The sequence below is a fragment of the Rhodnius prolixus genome, unplaced genomic scaffold (genome assembly GCF_049639745.1).
Source record: "Rhodnius prolixus isolate KJV_2025 unplaced genomic scaffold, Rpr scaffold_7, whole genome shotgun sequence".
Taxonomy (NCBI): domain Eukaryota; kingdom Metazoa; phylum Arthropoda; class Insecta; order Hemiptera; family Reduviidae; genus Rhodnius; species Rhodnius prolixus.
The window spans coordinates 9,530,940-9,548,038 of record NW_027411582.1 but is presented as its reverse complement, the minus strand read 5'-3'; the positions used below and the strand labels follow the sequence as shown (position 1 = coordinate 9,548,038).

Below are 17,099 nucleotides of genomic sequence, written 5' to 3'. Positions count from 1 at the left end.
GCAATGGTTGCTTCCTTCTGTGGTGTACATTAAGTTGTTAAAATTGCACTTTTTTTATTAACTCAAAAACTGCTGGACAATTCACAGAATAAATTTCACTGCATCAAGTTCATTATTTCCACTAAATTATTTTCTAATGTTATGGACTTTAAAGATTCTATATATTTCTTTTCAGAGTTCGGTGTTCATTTTAGTTATTTCATGTTCCAAAGGGTCTTTGAAACAAAATGTTTCTGGTTAGGTTATTCTTTATAAGGAGGGATAAATAAGAGAAAATATTTTAAATTCAAATGAGTATATTTTAAATCTGTTTACATATATATGTACATTAATCAGTATAAAACATATTTCCTGATAAAAATCAGTTAAAAACATGATTTTTTCCCCGCCATTCTCTTAATAATATTTATGTGTATTATTTATGTTACAGAGCGGTATGAACATGGGCTCTAAATCTCCACCGGTGAATGGTTTGAGTAATGGCAATACGACAAACCCATCTAGCTCGCCTTTGAACACGATCAGTAGATTAACGGCGTCAAATAGCGATCTCACCATAACCACTACTGGACCGTCGAGTAAAAGTAGTAACAGTTCTGGTAGCGCCAACAGCACGGCTACAGCCTCTAATAATAATAATAATAGCTCTACTACTGCTAATAATAATAACACTAATAGTAATAATAATAATAATAATAATAGTTCTAATAATAATAATACTAGTAATAATAACAATAATAATAGCAGTAGTAGTGGCCAATCCACGGCGACGTCATTGCCACTTCATCCGCCTCCGCCGCCTCCACCGCCCTATCAGCACAGCCCTTCACCGTTGGACCTGATGGATGAATCCAGTAAATATCTTTTGTTCCTCTTTCATATAACGTAGTTATAAATTTAAAGTTTAGAGTCTAAGAGAATGCTTTCTGTATTGTACCTGTTTATTCGTGAAACATGGTTGTTATAGCTGTTCAAGTAGAATGGCCTTAAAATGCTTCAAGTATTTAATGCAGTTATTCTGAAATAAATGCAGGAAGTTGAGCATTTTTATTGGTAGAGCTACCAGAATAAAAAAAACAATGCAATGTTTCTGTAAGTAACTTCCTATATTTTGGTTGGAGGGTTTCTATCTTTCTAACAATTAGAACATTTAATAACCCCACAAATAAACATGAAACCTATGATTATCACTAATCGAGTTTCGCGTACATCCATGAAATAAAATTCTAGCCTAGTTAGCTAAATAGATCTTTTAAAATATAGTGGATTTAGTATTGTTAATTCTATGAAGCACTGCAAGTCAAACCACATTTGCTGCAGTAGTGAATTAGTACTGATGCTACCTATTTTTCTTTATTTGTCTTGCTAAAAAGGCCAGTGCTTCAAGACATTTGAAATGACTTGAATGGAAGGTAATATAACAGATATCCTGTAATACATATCCCAGCCAAAACTTTGTACAAGCAAGAGTATTCGTACATTCATGCAACAGACTTAACATTCGCTACTAATGGTTGCAAGAAGCTTTAATACAAAAGATTTAACTTTGAAAAATCTTCATTAATCTACAAACAATTTTATACCCTAAACCCCATCATTATTAATTGCTGTGCAATGAGAGTTTTCGAATTAGTCATATTGATGTTCCAATCTACATATTTAAAATAAAGATTTAACTGTAATTCAATTTGGTTTACCAAACTTCTTTTTGGAAAAAAAAAAATATTGTTCGCCTACTAAAACCTTATGGACATTGATTACTTCTAAATTCACTCTTGCAGACGACATGTTTTCTATCGTTAGCCTTGTTTTGGTATGTAGGTTCCATTAAACTGAAGATCTTTGAATATCACTCTAATATTGACGTAAAAAACAAACGCTCAGACTAGATATCTCCAGTATTCACAATCAATTAACAATCGGAGAATCATTTTTTGATTTTTAGAAGCTAACTGTTTTGTAAATCCTATAAATACCCCAAAAAATAATGTTATCTCTGTTCAGTTCTTAATGCTGTTTATTGGATTCACTTTTAAAATTAAGTCATCATAAAACAAAATAAAATAAACTTCTAATCTTAAACAGTGTATCAATAAAGTGTTCATGAAATTTCTAGTCTTTAGTAGGAAACTATTTATATTCTATTATTTCTTTTTTCTTTCTAATTTTCCAGACCAACCGATGATCTCCGAAAGTCGGGGTAACATGGTTGATGGTATAAATTTGGATGAGATAAAAGAATTTGCTAAAGCTTTCAAATTGAGAAGACTATCGTTGGGCTTAACTCAGACCCAAGTTGGACAGGCGCTCAGTATTACTGAAGGTCCCGCGTATTCCCAGTCGGCTATATGCAGGTGATTTTTTTTTGTTTTTTGTTTTTCTAATTATTTTGTTCTTCTAGGGTTTTTTTTTGTTCATTTTGTGCTAAAAAAAAAACAAAAGTAATGATAAAATGTCCATTTATATAATAATTAAAAACATATTAGTTTAATTATTAATAATACCAAGTAATTAATTCATTTAATATTTATGTCCCAGTGCCCTGGCAACTCAGATGTATTGTGCGGCCCAACTAGCTTCCCAGCAACAATCTATGTACGTTAAATGTTTTATTTTTTACTTTATTCACTGACATTTTTTTTGTTTTATTTTGAATTATATATTTAGTCTCTCTATTCTCCTTTTTCACTTTCACAATTTTTTTCTCTCTCTAATTGTTTGTATAAACACGGACAAAATACTGGTATTTGCTATAAAAATAAAACTAGTGTTCTGTCCTTCATAGTTTTTCTCGGTAAAAAATATCTAAAAAAGAAAAAAGAAAAATGACTTTTCAATTTCTTCACCCCCTCCTTGTAAAGCCACACAGGGCCCTGGCGCCATTTACATAAAACTTTTATTTTACATTTATTTATTTTTAAAAAAAAATTATAATTTTTAATTTATAAGGAAATTTTAAAATAATTTTAAAAAAATAAATTGAGTGCCAGGGCGCTGTGGCTTTACTTTACCTGCTAATTTCTGTGTTCTTTCTTCTTTTTTTTTTATTTAATTTTTGTTTTCGTTTTTTGTAAGCTTTTCCTCTTAATTCGTATATTCCTCTTATCAATTTTAGTAAAAATTCTGGTTTATTTTTTTTAATTATTAATAAACATGTTTTATCAGTTTTTTAAATTATTTTTAGGTTTGAAAAACTCGACATAACTCCAAAGAGTGCACAAAAAATCAAACCAGTGCTGGAACAATGGATGAAGGAAGCGGAAGAGAGGTAATTTACATTAAATTTTCTTTTAATTATAGGAATTTTCATTTAATCAAAAGGCGCCATGGTAGCCCCGAGTGGTTAGAGGCGAGACCTGCAAAGGTAATATGTATATGCGGTACTGGGTTCGATTCTCGGTCTATGTCTTGGATTTTTGTATGAGAAATTTAATAGTAAAGTATTCTATTAATAGCTAATTGCCTTCGTCCACGACACCTAAATTGGTAGTTGAACGTAAAGCCTGCCTGAAGAAATGGACATTCCTTCACTTTACTTTCATTTAATCAACATTTACTTTAACATAATATATTTTTTAAAAAAAGTATCTCATCTTAAATCAGAATTGGTTGTTGAGAAGGATTGAAAAGATGGTTAGATTGACAATACTAAATTCCAAAGAGAGTTGATTACATTCCAAAGGAATTGGCCGGAAAGCCTACGCTACCCATTAGCCAAAAATGTCTATTGCGGTCTATAGCATTAATTAGAGCATTATACCCAGTTCTGTCGATTGAGCTGATAAGTCTGGCAAGGCAGTAAGTTTGTTGATCGCGCGAGTTTTTCTTCTCCGAATTGGCGAACAATCAACTGTACGAGCTCTTCACATTGTCACACAATTTTGCAACACCGTTTGTCTAATCTTCCTGCTAAACCTACCTTTTTTTCCCATGTGTTATCTGAGCGCATCGACTTTTCAGGAGGCCTACAATCAATCCCGTTTGTGCGAATACCATTGGAGTAGCTAATAATGAACTTTTTTTTGGTATTGGGCTCAGAAAAGTAGTTTCGGTAACTCATTCTTTTCAGACACTCTAAGCGATGCCCACACTGGCTTGAATAGTCCTAAGAGATAGGACTTGGTACTCTGTAGGACCTCATGGAAAATCACAATTAGATATTGCAACTCTTCCAGAAAGAATTATTTATTGGCATATATCATCTCAGATTCAAGCCCTCCCGGGTACATCCCTATATCATAAAAGATCCCAGACCACGCTTTCAACACTCCCTTTCCAGAATAACAATCTAATTGTTCGTGTTTAGTAGCCAATCTTGTGACAGTCGTTGGAGTACCCCTCCCCGAGTTAGTATTTTAAAACTGACAGTGACTTTCGATGGCCACCCACTTTCGTAGATTCTAACAGAACTAGACACTATTGTAGCTTTCAGATAATATATTTTAAATTTTAAATTCTCTCTTTTTACTTGATAAATATGTGGATGAATTCACTTAATCATACTCCTTCATTTAGTTTACTTTTAATAAAGATTTCTACTCCAGTAGACCTCTTTCCATTAAAGAATATTTTATTATTGAATTAAATAGCCTAAATAATTTAAAGTAAATAAAACTAAATATTTGAAATCTAATTGCTGGCAACACTGAAAGTAACCTTTCCTTTTTATTAGTAACCTTCTAAGAAGGTTAGTGAAATGTGACGGTACAATTTGTGCTCCGTGTGCGTTCAAAGGTTCAGGCTTTGGGTTCTGCATTTTATTCGTTTTTGTGACTGAGGTAATATAAACTCCTTATCAATGTGAGAGTTCCGTAGTTGAAAACTAGTCTTAAAATTATCGATCATTAACAAGTGAAAAATACCTTACTTTTTTTAAGTTAAACCATAATTATATTTTGTCTTGTACAGAGATGGTGTCAATTTAATTTTTAATAAACGAAGTACATTACTGTGAACAATAGGTTAGCAAAGTTTAAACAGTCAATGGAACCAAAATTATAAACGAAATATTCGTTTTTTCTTGTACAAAAACTTTAATATTCTTTGAATGCAAGTTTATCTTTGCAACAGATGGGTGTTTTTGCAATCGATCACTTCTATTATTAGCAGAACAATTCGTATAAGACTCTATTTATTTGGTACAATTTACCAGTAATCTAATCAAGATCCAAAAAAAACTATTTTGAAATCCTGGAACTTTCTGGACATATTTAAGCTGAATCATTTTAATGATTGTAATATTGAAAAGCCTCATTCAATAGATTGGTTATTTCTATTTTGAGCAGGTATAAAAGTGGACAAAATCATTTAACTGAATTTATTGGTGTTGAACCTTCGAAAAAAAGAAAACGAAGAACGTCCTTTACACCGCAAGCATTAGAATTACTGAATGCACATTTTGAAAGGAATACTCATCCGTCTGGTAAATTCATTTTTATTACTCATGTTATTGTTTTCTGCATAAAAATATCAGTACTGTTTAGAATTTTCATTGACCGCTAAATACATGGTTTTTCAAAGATATTTTGAGTAATATACTTCCTTATTGTTTGATATTTTAGGATATCCTGAAGTTTTTTTTCATATTCTTCTTTTTTAATTTAGACTTTTTTGACTAGTGATTTCATGAAATTTGAGATGCTGAGATTTTGATTAAGTTTTAGTAGGTTTTAAACTTTTTCAAGGGTCATTTTAAACCCAAAATAACGAATTCTAAGGGCATGTAAAACTATTTTTAGCTGTTAGGAAATGTAATTAGATTACAACGTTTGAGAAACTCAGTAAATTGGTGCACAGTTCTTTTTTTCATTAAATGCACTCTTGTTTTTATGCTACTGGTAATAAATTTTCTGTTTTAAATTAAAAGATACATTTTATGCCTATAATTTCCCGTTTTGAATTTATATAAGTGAAATAGAAAACTAATATTTATTTTTAACTTGGTGCAGGTACAGAAATCACTACCTTGGCACATCAACTTGGCTATGAAAGAGAAGTGATACGTATATGGTTTTGTAATAAACGACAAGCGCTAAAGAACACTGTTCGGATGATGTCTAAAGGATGTACCTAGCAGCTAGGATCTTTATGGCCACTGAATACTTCCAGTCCTGTGACAGTGTTGGGTGGCAGCAGTTCCTCTATAGCCGGTGTTGTACCATCCCAAACCTCCTCTTCTTCGTTAGCAGTTAGTGGCCAGACTCCAGCCGAGCCTCACAGTATGTCATCATCAGCTACGTCTACATCCTCATCCACGTCCTCAAGTTGTCACTTATTCAAGTTAGAATCACAACATTGAAATTTAAATTACCTATATGTTTATTACTTTTCAAAAAACTGAAAAGACGGATATCTTTTTTGCTAGCACAAATAAAAATGAAAAAAGAGACTTGAGAATAAAAATTGCACGTAAAATTACAAACTGTGTTCTTACTTAAAAGAAAATAATAATAATGATAATGTATATTAAGTACCACAAATAATAATAAATTCTGATCACTAGGCTATTTGATAAATACTATTAGGTTTAAATCTTCTAAAGTTCCAAAATTTTGTATATAAATATATATAAATTGAATAACATTTATAAATAAGTATAATATATATAGAGCCGAAGGCTTTACATTTTGAAATGAAAGTTTTATTAAATAAGAGCTAAAGCTCGAATAATATATTTAGTATTATTGTAAATATACAAAAAAATAAAAAATGTTTTTACGCACACTGTTCAGTGCAATAATTTTCTGTAAAGATTCCAAATATTTTAAAAAGAAATTAAAAGAAGAAAAATACTGAACCACGCGCATAAGTTTTAATTGTATATTAGTTGTGATCTCAAGTTGACTAATTTTTTTTATTTATTGTAAAAAAAGAAATAATAATAACTAATCTGAAATGCCTAAAAGCATATGTAATACAATTTTCACTTATTTCTTTATTTTCCTAAATTTGTTCTTTTTGTAAATATAATATTCTTCTAAGATAAATTTAGGAAAAATCACAAAAAAGTATATGATTTTTATTTTAAGTAAGCTTGTATATATTTTATGACAAAACTAGTTCAAGTCCTGAGGAAAAACAGTATTTTTGTTTTTGTTTTGTATTTACTAGTGACCAATCTAACTTTATTTTTTTATTTTTTTAGTCTGAGGGCCCTAAATTCACTTTTGGTTTCTACGTCTAACACTACATATTTGGGCACAGTTCGTGAAAATGGTCGTGCATGTTGCAAGGACTTGCTAATACCTTGCGGGAATTTAACCGTTAAGATTAAAGAATATCCTTGTCAGTACAAATGCCTGCTCGTCCAAGAAGTAATTATCTTTACTCTTATCAACTCCTACCGTTATTACAACAACCATTCACAAGTACATATTTGTATTATAAAAAATAATCTTGGGTGACTTAACAATATCAATAATAAACTAAATGAATGAAAAATCTTTAGTTTTAGCAGGTTTCTGCTGGTTATATCTTAGTCAAGTTTAGGTTTGTTTGTTTTTTTTTACAAAACATTGTCACTGATTTGTTATCATAATGGTTGATAAAGTATCCAATTAGTTTGAAATTGTTGTTGGGCACTAAATAGATTGTAGACATGGTTTTAATTAGAATATATTTTAAAAGAGGTTCCAACAAAACATATTAGTTATCGATATACGGATGACTACCGTTTTCTTACTTCACACCATCCTATCATCGTGACCGCGACCAGCTTTTCGCTCTTTGTGATGTACATCCTGCATTGTCATGGGTCTCTTCCAATCTACACATATTTCATTATACTGTAACTTTCTTTTCTGTTTCCTAACTCCTAGGCCTCCGATGTTTATGTGAATATGGAGGAAAACAGAGAACTGGATGGACCCCAACAGTTTGGGTTTTTGGACAACTCTATTATTTTTTTCAAGAAGCCACTAGATAACCTTGCTTATAGTTCTTGTCCTTCCTCTAATCTCCATGTTCACATAGATAGAATCTTGGTGGGTACCGAGATATTTAGTACTCGAAACCTGTTACACTTTTCTTTCATTTTCCTCGTTAATAACCGACTTCTACGCAATTCTACACAGTTAATAGCTGTATTCTCCAGCTTGCTCGGCTTCGTGCATGACCCAGTTTTAGTTTTTTGAAAACTATTTTGGAGAAGTTAGATGGTAAATAATGTCAAAGTAGCGTATATCGTACATAATCATTGCGGTTGTTTCAGACAAATTACATCAATCGTAAGTATTATTAAAAACAAATCACTACCAATTACGAAAAGTTGTCGAGCTTTAAAGTCATTCTCTTTTAAGGAACTTTGTCTACATTTATTAAAATAAAATAAAACAAAAAGAACAAGATATTATTCAAATGAAAACAAAAAGGTTTAGGAAATTCTGAAAGGTTAAAAATTGTGATACAAAGAAAAAATTTGGGTGGGAATCAAGAAAATCAAAATTTGAAATGTTATGAATTGTATTAGCAAATTAAGGAAGTGTTAACTAAGTTTTATTTGAAACTTGGAACATTAGCTTAGAATTTTAAAACACTTTTCATTTCGTAGATTTTTGAGATATGTGACCTATACTGCATTTACAGATAGTTCTTGGTTTTTGTCTGGTGGAATATATCTATAATTTTCTGTCAGAATTCTATCCAAAAATTCATTTCTTTGAAAAGTTACTAAGGTTCACAATGGCACATTAATTGGTAAGCTAGTAGCAGAATTAATTATATGTTAGAGGAATGCGTTGTGAATTGGCCATTTGTTTGACTTTTTTTTTTTTTAATTGTAAAATGTTAATTAGAATATTGCATGGTTTGTAATGTGAACAATAGAAATTTACCGAGCTAGTTCATCAGATTTGTGTAATGAAGTTTGACTTATTATTCGAGACATGTCAATCTGCTGCCTAGATTCTCGTAACAGACAGCCTGTCCATCACTGACCATGTTATTAGGCATATTCTTATGAAGAAGATAAAATCTAAATTCTTTCAATTTCTCGAATTATGATTAATTTTTAATCAAACCATTAGTCTGTTTTAAAGCTTAAGTTGTTTCAATTTTCTTGGAAAAATGTGCAGTATTTTAAAAAGTAATAGTTTTTTGTTTTGTTGAAATATACTAAGCCTTAGTCACTATAAGGTCTATAATGAAGTTGTGGTCACTTTGTTGAGTTCTACAACTACTTTTTTGAGTTGGTCCCTTAATGTGGTACGGTCCGTTCTATCAAAATTATTTGACTAAAATGTTTGGGTTTGAAGATCTACTACAAATTTATTCAGGTATTATCTGTATTATTATTATTTTTTTTTCTTCTAACTTGTTGCTCTAATACATTATTATTATTTATTATACATTAAAAAGAAATACATGTATAGACATTATACATTCCATCAAAATAAGTAATCAATCTGTAAATAACTGTAAAAAAAAAAGAAGTAAAAACTACTTAAAACATATATGAAAATGTAAATGAAACCAAAGTTCCTATTAGGTTTTGTAAGATATATATTTATTAGAGTAAGTATATATATATATAAATTTACATGAATAAAAAAAAAACTAAATTAAATGTAAAATTTGTCAATAGTTATGATTTTTGTTTCGTTCTTATTTTTCACCTTATTCGAGGTGAAATAAACTATGCATGCCCAAACTTTGACTAAATAAAAGAATATGTAAAAAAAAAAAAAAATACAAAAAGTTGTCTGTAACTGTTCGATGTTGTAAAACTTAAAACTATATTTAGAGATTGTCTGTATACTCTGATTTATGTGTTTAATAAATGAAATATATGTAGAATATTTATAAAGTACTTTATTTATTTAAAACACTATTATTTATTAAATTACAAACGAATATTTAAAAGATGGTAAAAAAATTCTTAAAAAGTATTCACAAAAAAAAGTCCAAAAATGTCATGCTGAAAGAATCTATATACCTATATATTTATAAACTATGTAAAAAAAAAAGTAGTTTCAAAAATGACCAACAGACAGCAGGACCTACTGAACCTCTATTTTCGAAAACTAAAAAAAAAAATAGCAGTTCCAAAAAATGCTTAAAAAACAATTGCAGAAAATGCCGTTAAAGAGCAGTAAAAACAGAAAAATGTATCATATTTGCCACCAGGTACCAGCACTTACTGGACAATGTCAACTGTATAAACACACTTTAGTTCACATATTTGCCACCAGGCAGCACTAAAACGGTATATACAGCTGTCAAGATTTCTCTTCAGTACGACTTGAGTGTTGCAGGGGAGAGGACCGCTCTGTCGCTCGTCACCTTAAACATATCTTACTCTAGTCTCGCATCATCAAATATGAAAGAGGTATGATAACATATGGCTGTCTAGCCTAAAAATCACTATCATAATCACTCATGAAAGTTCTATAAGAATTATAAAAAAATATTTGAAATAGGTATCATGCATACTATGTCGGTCTAGTCAAAAATAAGATTTGTGATAAAATGTTAATAACATACATATGTCTGCCTAGTCTAAAAATCACTATCATAAACATACATGAAAGTTCTTCTATAATTAAAAAAATATTTAAAACGTACATAAGATGTTAATCGCCCCACCCTCCCGCCCTGCAAAAATCACTTACCTATATACTCTGGTAGTACTGTTGCACACTCGACAAGCAAGAAACATTTTATCCATTTTTCTCAGCATAAAACAATTTATTTTAGCTTATTTCCGGCATCAATAGTTACCACTATCATAATGCCATCTAACTATAATATTTTCTAATTAAAAAAAAGCTCGAGCTGCATAATAATTAATAAAAACAATGGAGTTAAAGAAAAAAGAACTGCAGTTTGTACTGTCACTTCTAGGTAGAAGAACAATCACTATTTTAAAGATTAGATTTCTCTTTCTACACTTTGGAGGCCTTTTTTAACTACATATTTTTAATAAATATGTTTTCTTTTTTCTTATTTTTTTCATTATTTTTAATTTCTTATTATTTAAGATATTAAAAGGAAAAATAAATACAATATTATTAATTAACTATTTTTTTTATTTAAAAATAATAAACTTTTTTACAATATGTTCAATAAAATCTTTACAGAGTTTGAGAAAACTTCAATCGACTGGTGACTCTCAAGTCTTAATTAGGACCACCATTCACTAATATTTAATCATGTTGGCGACTCACCAGACTTATACAAGACCTTCTTAAACACACATTTAACCGCATTAGTGACTCACAAGACTTATATATCCTTACATTTGCTCATATTTAACCAATTAAGTTAAATAATTTTGAATGAAAGTAGTCCTCAATATGATTAAATGTGAGTGAAAGGAAGTCCTACATAAGTCTAGTGGAGCTGTGTCTAGAAATTTTACCCAACTCTGACTGTAAACATGCACATTAATATAGTAACTACATACTAGTTTAATTAACTGATTCCTAATCAAATCTATAGGTATATTTTCTTAGATAGATGATTTACGTCTTTTCAACCTGATCTTCTATTGATGAACGGTTTTGCAGGCAGTACTAATAGTATCAGCAGTGTTTAATCTGAAAATCCAAAATTACAGTGCATTTTGAATTTTTCTTTGAATTCAGAAACGAGAGAAAAACATCTATAACAATTGATAAAGTACTTAAACCTTTATTTGAAATAAAATTCTAAAAAAATGCACTTATTATTTATTAATAAAATTAATTTGATTGAAAATACAATCTAATTAATTAATTTTAATTAAACTTATAGGTGAATCTGTTCAACATGAAGTATTTCTGAATTATGCTATACCAAACTTTACAAAATTTATCATTGAAATGAAGTTAATATTTAAGTAAACATTGTGATTTAAATTTACTGAGCCAAATAATGAAAGTTCTACTTACATTAACTAGATATATTTTGTAGATACATGATACATGGCAAATAGTAAAATGTACATGTTAATAATAAGGCAATTCTAGTTTATACAGCAAGGGACGATCTGTTCTGAAAAACAAGAATCAAATACCATTGGAATATGTAGAAATCGCCCTCTAATTTCACTCGTACACTACTATTTTGTATATGATAGTTAATATTAAGGCCGATGTAAGAATCCATTAGAAAAAGTTAAATTTATTTCTTTATTTCACATGAATCCAGCTGTTTCCGTGTTTGATAAGCCATTGCAAGATTGTGCAAATTAGCTTGTTCTAGTTTGAAAAACAAGAAGTACAAACAATTGGAAAAAGTGGAGATAGTCTCTTAATTGCAGTATAGTGCTGCTGTTTCTGCATTTGATAGTTAATATTAAAGGCAATCCTAGATTCTATATGTTGGGACGATCTATATTGAAAATCAAGAAGTAAAAACCCTTGGAAAAAGTAGAAATCTACTTTCACCCGTACACTCCTGTTTTAATACTCTCTATTAAGGCCAATGGTAAAATGTAAATGTAAGTACGATCTTTTTTTTAAAGTAAGGGGTAAAAAGTTATGGAAAAAGTCAAAATTGTCGTCTAATTTTGCTTAGTTGATAGTTAGTATTAAGACCAATGCTAGATTGTAATTGTAATGTCTATAATTTTTGAAAAAAAAAGAAAATAAAAACAATTGGAAAAATTGAACTTTTATCCCAATTTCACTGAGATGCTGTGGTTTCTGTATAAGATAGTTAATAATAAGGCAATGCTACTGGAATGATGCTGCTCCTGTATTCAATAGTTGATATTAAGGCTAATGCTAGATTGTGCATATTGGGCCGATCAATTTCGAAACACAAGATGTAAATACCATTGGATATAGGAGAAATGGACCCCAGGAAGACTGCTGATCGACTTTTTCCAATGGTTTTTCTTTCTTGTTTCTCAAAATTGATTGACCTAGCTTACATAATCTACCCGTGGTCTTCAAATTAACTGTCAAATACGGAAACAAGTATTCTAGTGAAATTACGAGAAATATTACACATTTTCCAACTGTTTTTACTTCTTGTTTTTCAAAATAGATCGACCTAATTAGTACAATCTAGCATTGGCTTTAGTGTTAACTATTAAATTCAGGAGCAACATCATTCCTGTAAAGTTAGATGAAAAGATAATCTTTTTCCAATGGTTTTCCTTATTTTTTCTCGAAATAGATTGACCTAGCTTACACAATCTAGCCTTGCTCTTAATAATTACTATCAAATACAGAAACCGAAGCGTTCCAGCGTAATTCAGAGAAAAATTAAAGATATTACTCATTGGGCTTTTTTTAAATGATTTGACAACATATTCATCCATATTTTATTTAACAATAATAACCCTTAACAAGTACTAGGTTTCATTAATTGTTGTTTCATCATTTTGACATAATGTGGTTCAATTCATTAACATTTTGAATATTGAATAATATATATATAAACACCATGTAACCTCCCTCATTCAGTCAACCAGTGGTGTGCGAGATGGTAACGTGGAGAAGTCGAAATATGTTGTCTGTTCTGATTAGTCCATCTCTGTTGGTTAAAAGCACGAAACTTGTCAGGGACACAATTAAAGTGTGTGCTGTGGCGAGTACAATCAAAGTTCTCGATTATTATTCGTTTTCAGTTAGTAAAAATACCAAATTTATTTTGGTAGAAAGTGCTTAAATAAAAATAAACAATATTTCATGAATTAAGTTTAAAAATAATAAACAATTCTTAGGCAAAAACGAAATAATTATTAATGAATCTCATAGAAATGAATTCTCATCTAAATAGTAAACTTCGTTTTTATACGTGCCTCTTTCTTAAAGAAAGTAAAGTTAATATTCAGATTTAATATTGGTAAGCATTTTTTCCTGTCTGTTTAGCTTTAAGGAATGGATGGCTTCGCGAGCTTAGTTGTCGACATTCTTAAGTGGTGATTAGGGATCCAGTTACGACATTTCCAAACTGAAATGATGATAAAGAAATAATTTCTTCTTTTTATTAATCTCTAGTGTGATACCTGTGGAGGAGTGAAGATCCTTAGCCTCCATTGTTTTGGACTTCAGTTGAGGAAAGAAGTTGGAAGAGTGACTGGAAAATGCTACGACGATAGAAGAGGAAGCAGCTAGAAAATGTGTTTGCAGTAAGTGCAGATTTTGTTATTCCGTTGTTTGTATTATACCGAAATTTTCTTAATAAATTTGGGGCCTCTGTTACGTCCTAAATTATTGATTGAGTTCAGCTTTAGATTTTAAAAAATTCTACTCCACTTGTCTCGGAACTTTTCAGACTGGATATTGTATTGTCAGTAAAATTGAGCGAACATAATGGAAGAAAAGTTTGTAATGCCTAGTTTCTATTTCCTTGTTTATATTGTTATACTGTTTCTAATATATTGTATATTTATATTACTTAATATAAGTAATAATAACATCTCTTATTTGAAAAGTCAAACTCAAAGACATGAGGTTCTCAACACAGTCCTGTGATATGTGGGACAAACGGGAGATAATTGTCATAGTTCTAATGATTGAATTGAGAAATTTAACAAACATTTGTTAAGTAAAGATTTAGAAAAGGTTACTCATTCCAAATTTAATGTCAATTATAGGGATATAGTTCATTAGGTTGCACTAAACTTTATCTTCACATCATGGTAATATAATCAATATTACCTACCATGCCATTATGCATGAAGTTTCGCATGCTATTTCTGAAACATGCAATCTATAGATAAACTATTATATATTGGTAAGTAGATATAAGCCAGACAATCAATCACTATCCAATAAGCTTAACTATAGATTATAGCTTTTCTGATAATTGTGCTTTTTTCACTCGTCTAAGAGAGCAGTTTATTGCCAAAATTGTCTCAGGTGGAATATTTACTATTGAATTCATGTATGAATTAACAAGTTTTTCTATATAATTATTCTTGATCAGTCCTCTGCCAGTATTGCAACCAATAACATTAAGCTTCCTATTCATTCTTGTAATGGCAATTTTACATAATAGTGATTGTTGATAATATTTTTAAGTTCTTCGTAATCTGAGTTTTCTGGATTTACACCCATATTAAATTTACTTAATAGTTTTTCAATATAATCTTTTCGATCTATCCAGATTTCATTTGGAATTTGTTCAAATCTAAGGCCCATTAAATTTTTTACTTTATCTAAATGAATGTTGTTTCGTTTCGTAACGTTTCTTGTTACTTTGAAGTAACAAACATGTTAAAACGAAAACTTAAGACTGTTATCAGTATCTTCAGTTATCTTGTTTAGGTGTACCGGTAATTTGATTGAAAACAAGTTTATTGAGAAATTGAATATTCAGTTTTATCGACCAATCATTGAAAATATTGACAATTTAAACTTAGTTGAAAATACAAAATACAAATTTATATAGATTTTTAAACTGCCACGGTTACAGACAATGCTGCTTATTTATTGTATTCCACATGTTGATCATGGTAGGAAAGTTAGACATTAGTAAATTAGAGCCGTTGGTTTGGAAATATTTTATTAAATCTCCAAGCAACATATTTGTTTTATGTTTTGTAAACATGAAATGAATTCAGATTAACGTAAGTAGTTTGTGAACGTCAAATGATTATTTCTTGAAAAAGTACAATTTTTTTCAAGTTTTTCTCAATAATTTCATTCACTTGAGTTAATAAATTAATATTTGTTTATTTCTTAAGGGAAAAGTAATCCCTTTAAGTATAGAAGCAAAAGTTTGCCTTTTTCTACATAATTCGAACTTAGGGAAGAATCAAAACTACGATAATTGCTGAAAACCTTTTTATTACTTAATTGGAACTACAGATATAAGCATTATTTTTTTAATTACACTTCCTTATAAGTAATAATTGTACATCGAATATTAAGATATTTATTTTTTCATTCTTCAAGGAGCACCGTATCAAATACTAGTTATCTTCTGGAATTGGTTGAAACCTCTGGCATCGTCATAAATATTTTCCTGCAGTGCCAATGGCTTTACAGAGATGGGATTTCTGAACAAAACAGTAATATGTAAGTTTTTTGCAATATATGTGCATATATTATGCTTAAAGAATGTGTGATATATAATTTATTTTCATGAATAAGGTGTGAATAGTTTCAAAATAGTGTAATCATAAAAAAAGTAGATTGAGAACATGCCAACTTTAGTATGAAATTAAATTGATTATTATACGAAGAGAGAGAGTACAATTTTTTAAATTGTCCTCCATTGCTTTATTTTCTTCAATTAATCATTAATATTTGTTTATTGCTTAAGAAAAACGGAATCCCTTTTAAGTCCAGAAATTTATCAGTCCCTACAAATTCGAACTGAAGTAAGAGGATAAAAAAAATTCTTATCTGACAATGTAAGCATTATTAATCAACTTTACATCCCTATAAATACGTGCAAACCACAAATTGAGCTATTTTTTCTTTTACAGGAAACCCTACGTATCTAAGATATCTTCGTGAAATGGATGGGTTCTCAACTTCCGACAACGACATAGATACTTTCCTGGAATCTGCTTAGAGAACATCGGATTTCTTAACGTAACTGAGATATGTAAGTTTTTTGTTATACATAATGAACACACTAAGTAATCACTAGACTTATACAGGACTATCTTACTCTAACATTTAACCATGTTAACGACTCACAAGACATATACGACTATCTTACACTAACATTTAATCCTGTTGACGACTCACGAGACTTTTATACGACTATCAAAAACACCCACATTTTACCATATTGGCAACTCACTAGTCTTATGCAACACTATCTTACACTTACATGTAACCAAGTTAACGCCTTACAAGACTTATTTAGGACTTTCTTAAACTCACATTTAACTATGTTGATGACTCACTAGACTTATATATGACCACTTTACACTCACATTTAATCATGTTAGTGACTCTTAACACTTGTATTGGACCACTTTACACTCACATTTAACCACGTTAGTGACTCACAAGACTTGTATTGGACCACTATACACTCACATTTAACCATGTTGACGACTCACAAGAATTATATAGGACCTCCCTCCTTACACTATATTAAACTATGATGGCAACTCATAAGACTTATATAGGACCTTCTTACACTAACATTTAATCATGTTGCGACTCACTAGACTTTTAAAGGACTATCTTACAACCACATTTAAC

At 30.0% G+C, this 17,099-nt stretch overlaps 1 protein-coding gene across 9 annotated transcripts in view; it reads left to right on the top strand.

Annotated features, from left to right (window-relative positions):
• The window catches only part of pdm3 (POU-domain protein pdm3), a 239,966-nt gene extending 230,164 nt beyond the window's left edge, over positions 1 to 9,802 (top strand). For 6 of the 9 annotated variants that reach the window (XM_074113852.1, XM_074113853.1, XM_074113849.1 and 3 more), the window contains 6 exons: positions 431 to 854; positions 2,174 to 2,354; positions 2,539 to 2,595; positions 3,185 to 3,268; positions 5,283 to 5,422; positions 5,949 to 9,802. In XM_074113852.1, the coding sequence (XP_073969953.1) occupies positions 431 to 854; positions 2,174 to 2,354; positions 2,539 to 2,595; positions 3,185 to 3,268; positions 5,283 to 5,422; positions 5,949 to 6,073 (1,011 nt within the window). In that variant the 3' untranslated portion in view covers positions 6,074 to 9,802. The remainder of the gene's footprint in view (positions 1 to 430; positions 855 to 2,173; positions 2,355 to 2,538; positions 2,596 to 3,184; positions 3,269 to 5,282; positions 5,423 to 5,948) is intronic. The other 3 variants (XM_074113851.1, XM_074113855.1, XM_074113854.1) reach the window with 3 other exon arrangements.
• Positions 9,803 to 17,099: the final 7,297 nt, after the last annotated feature.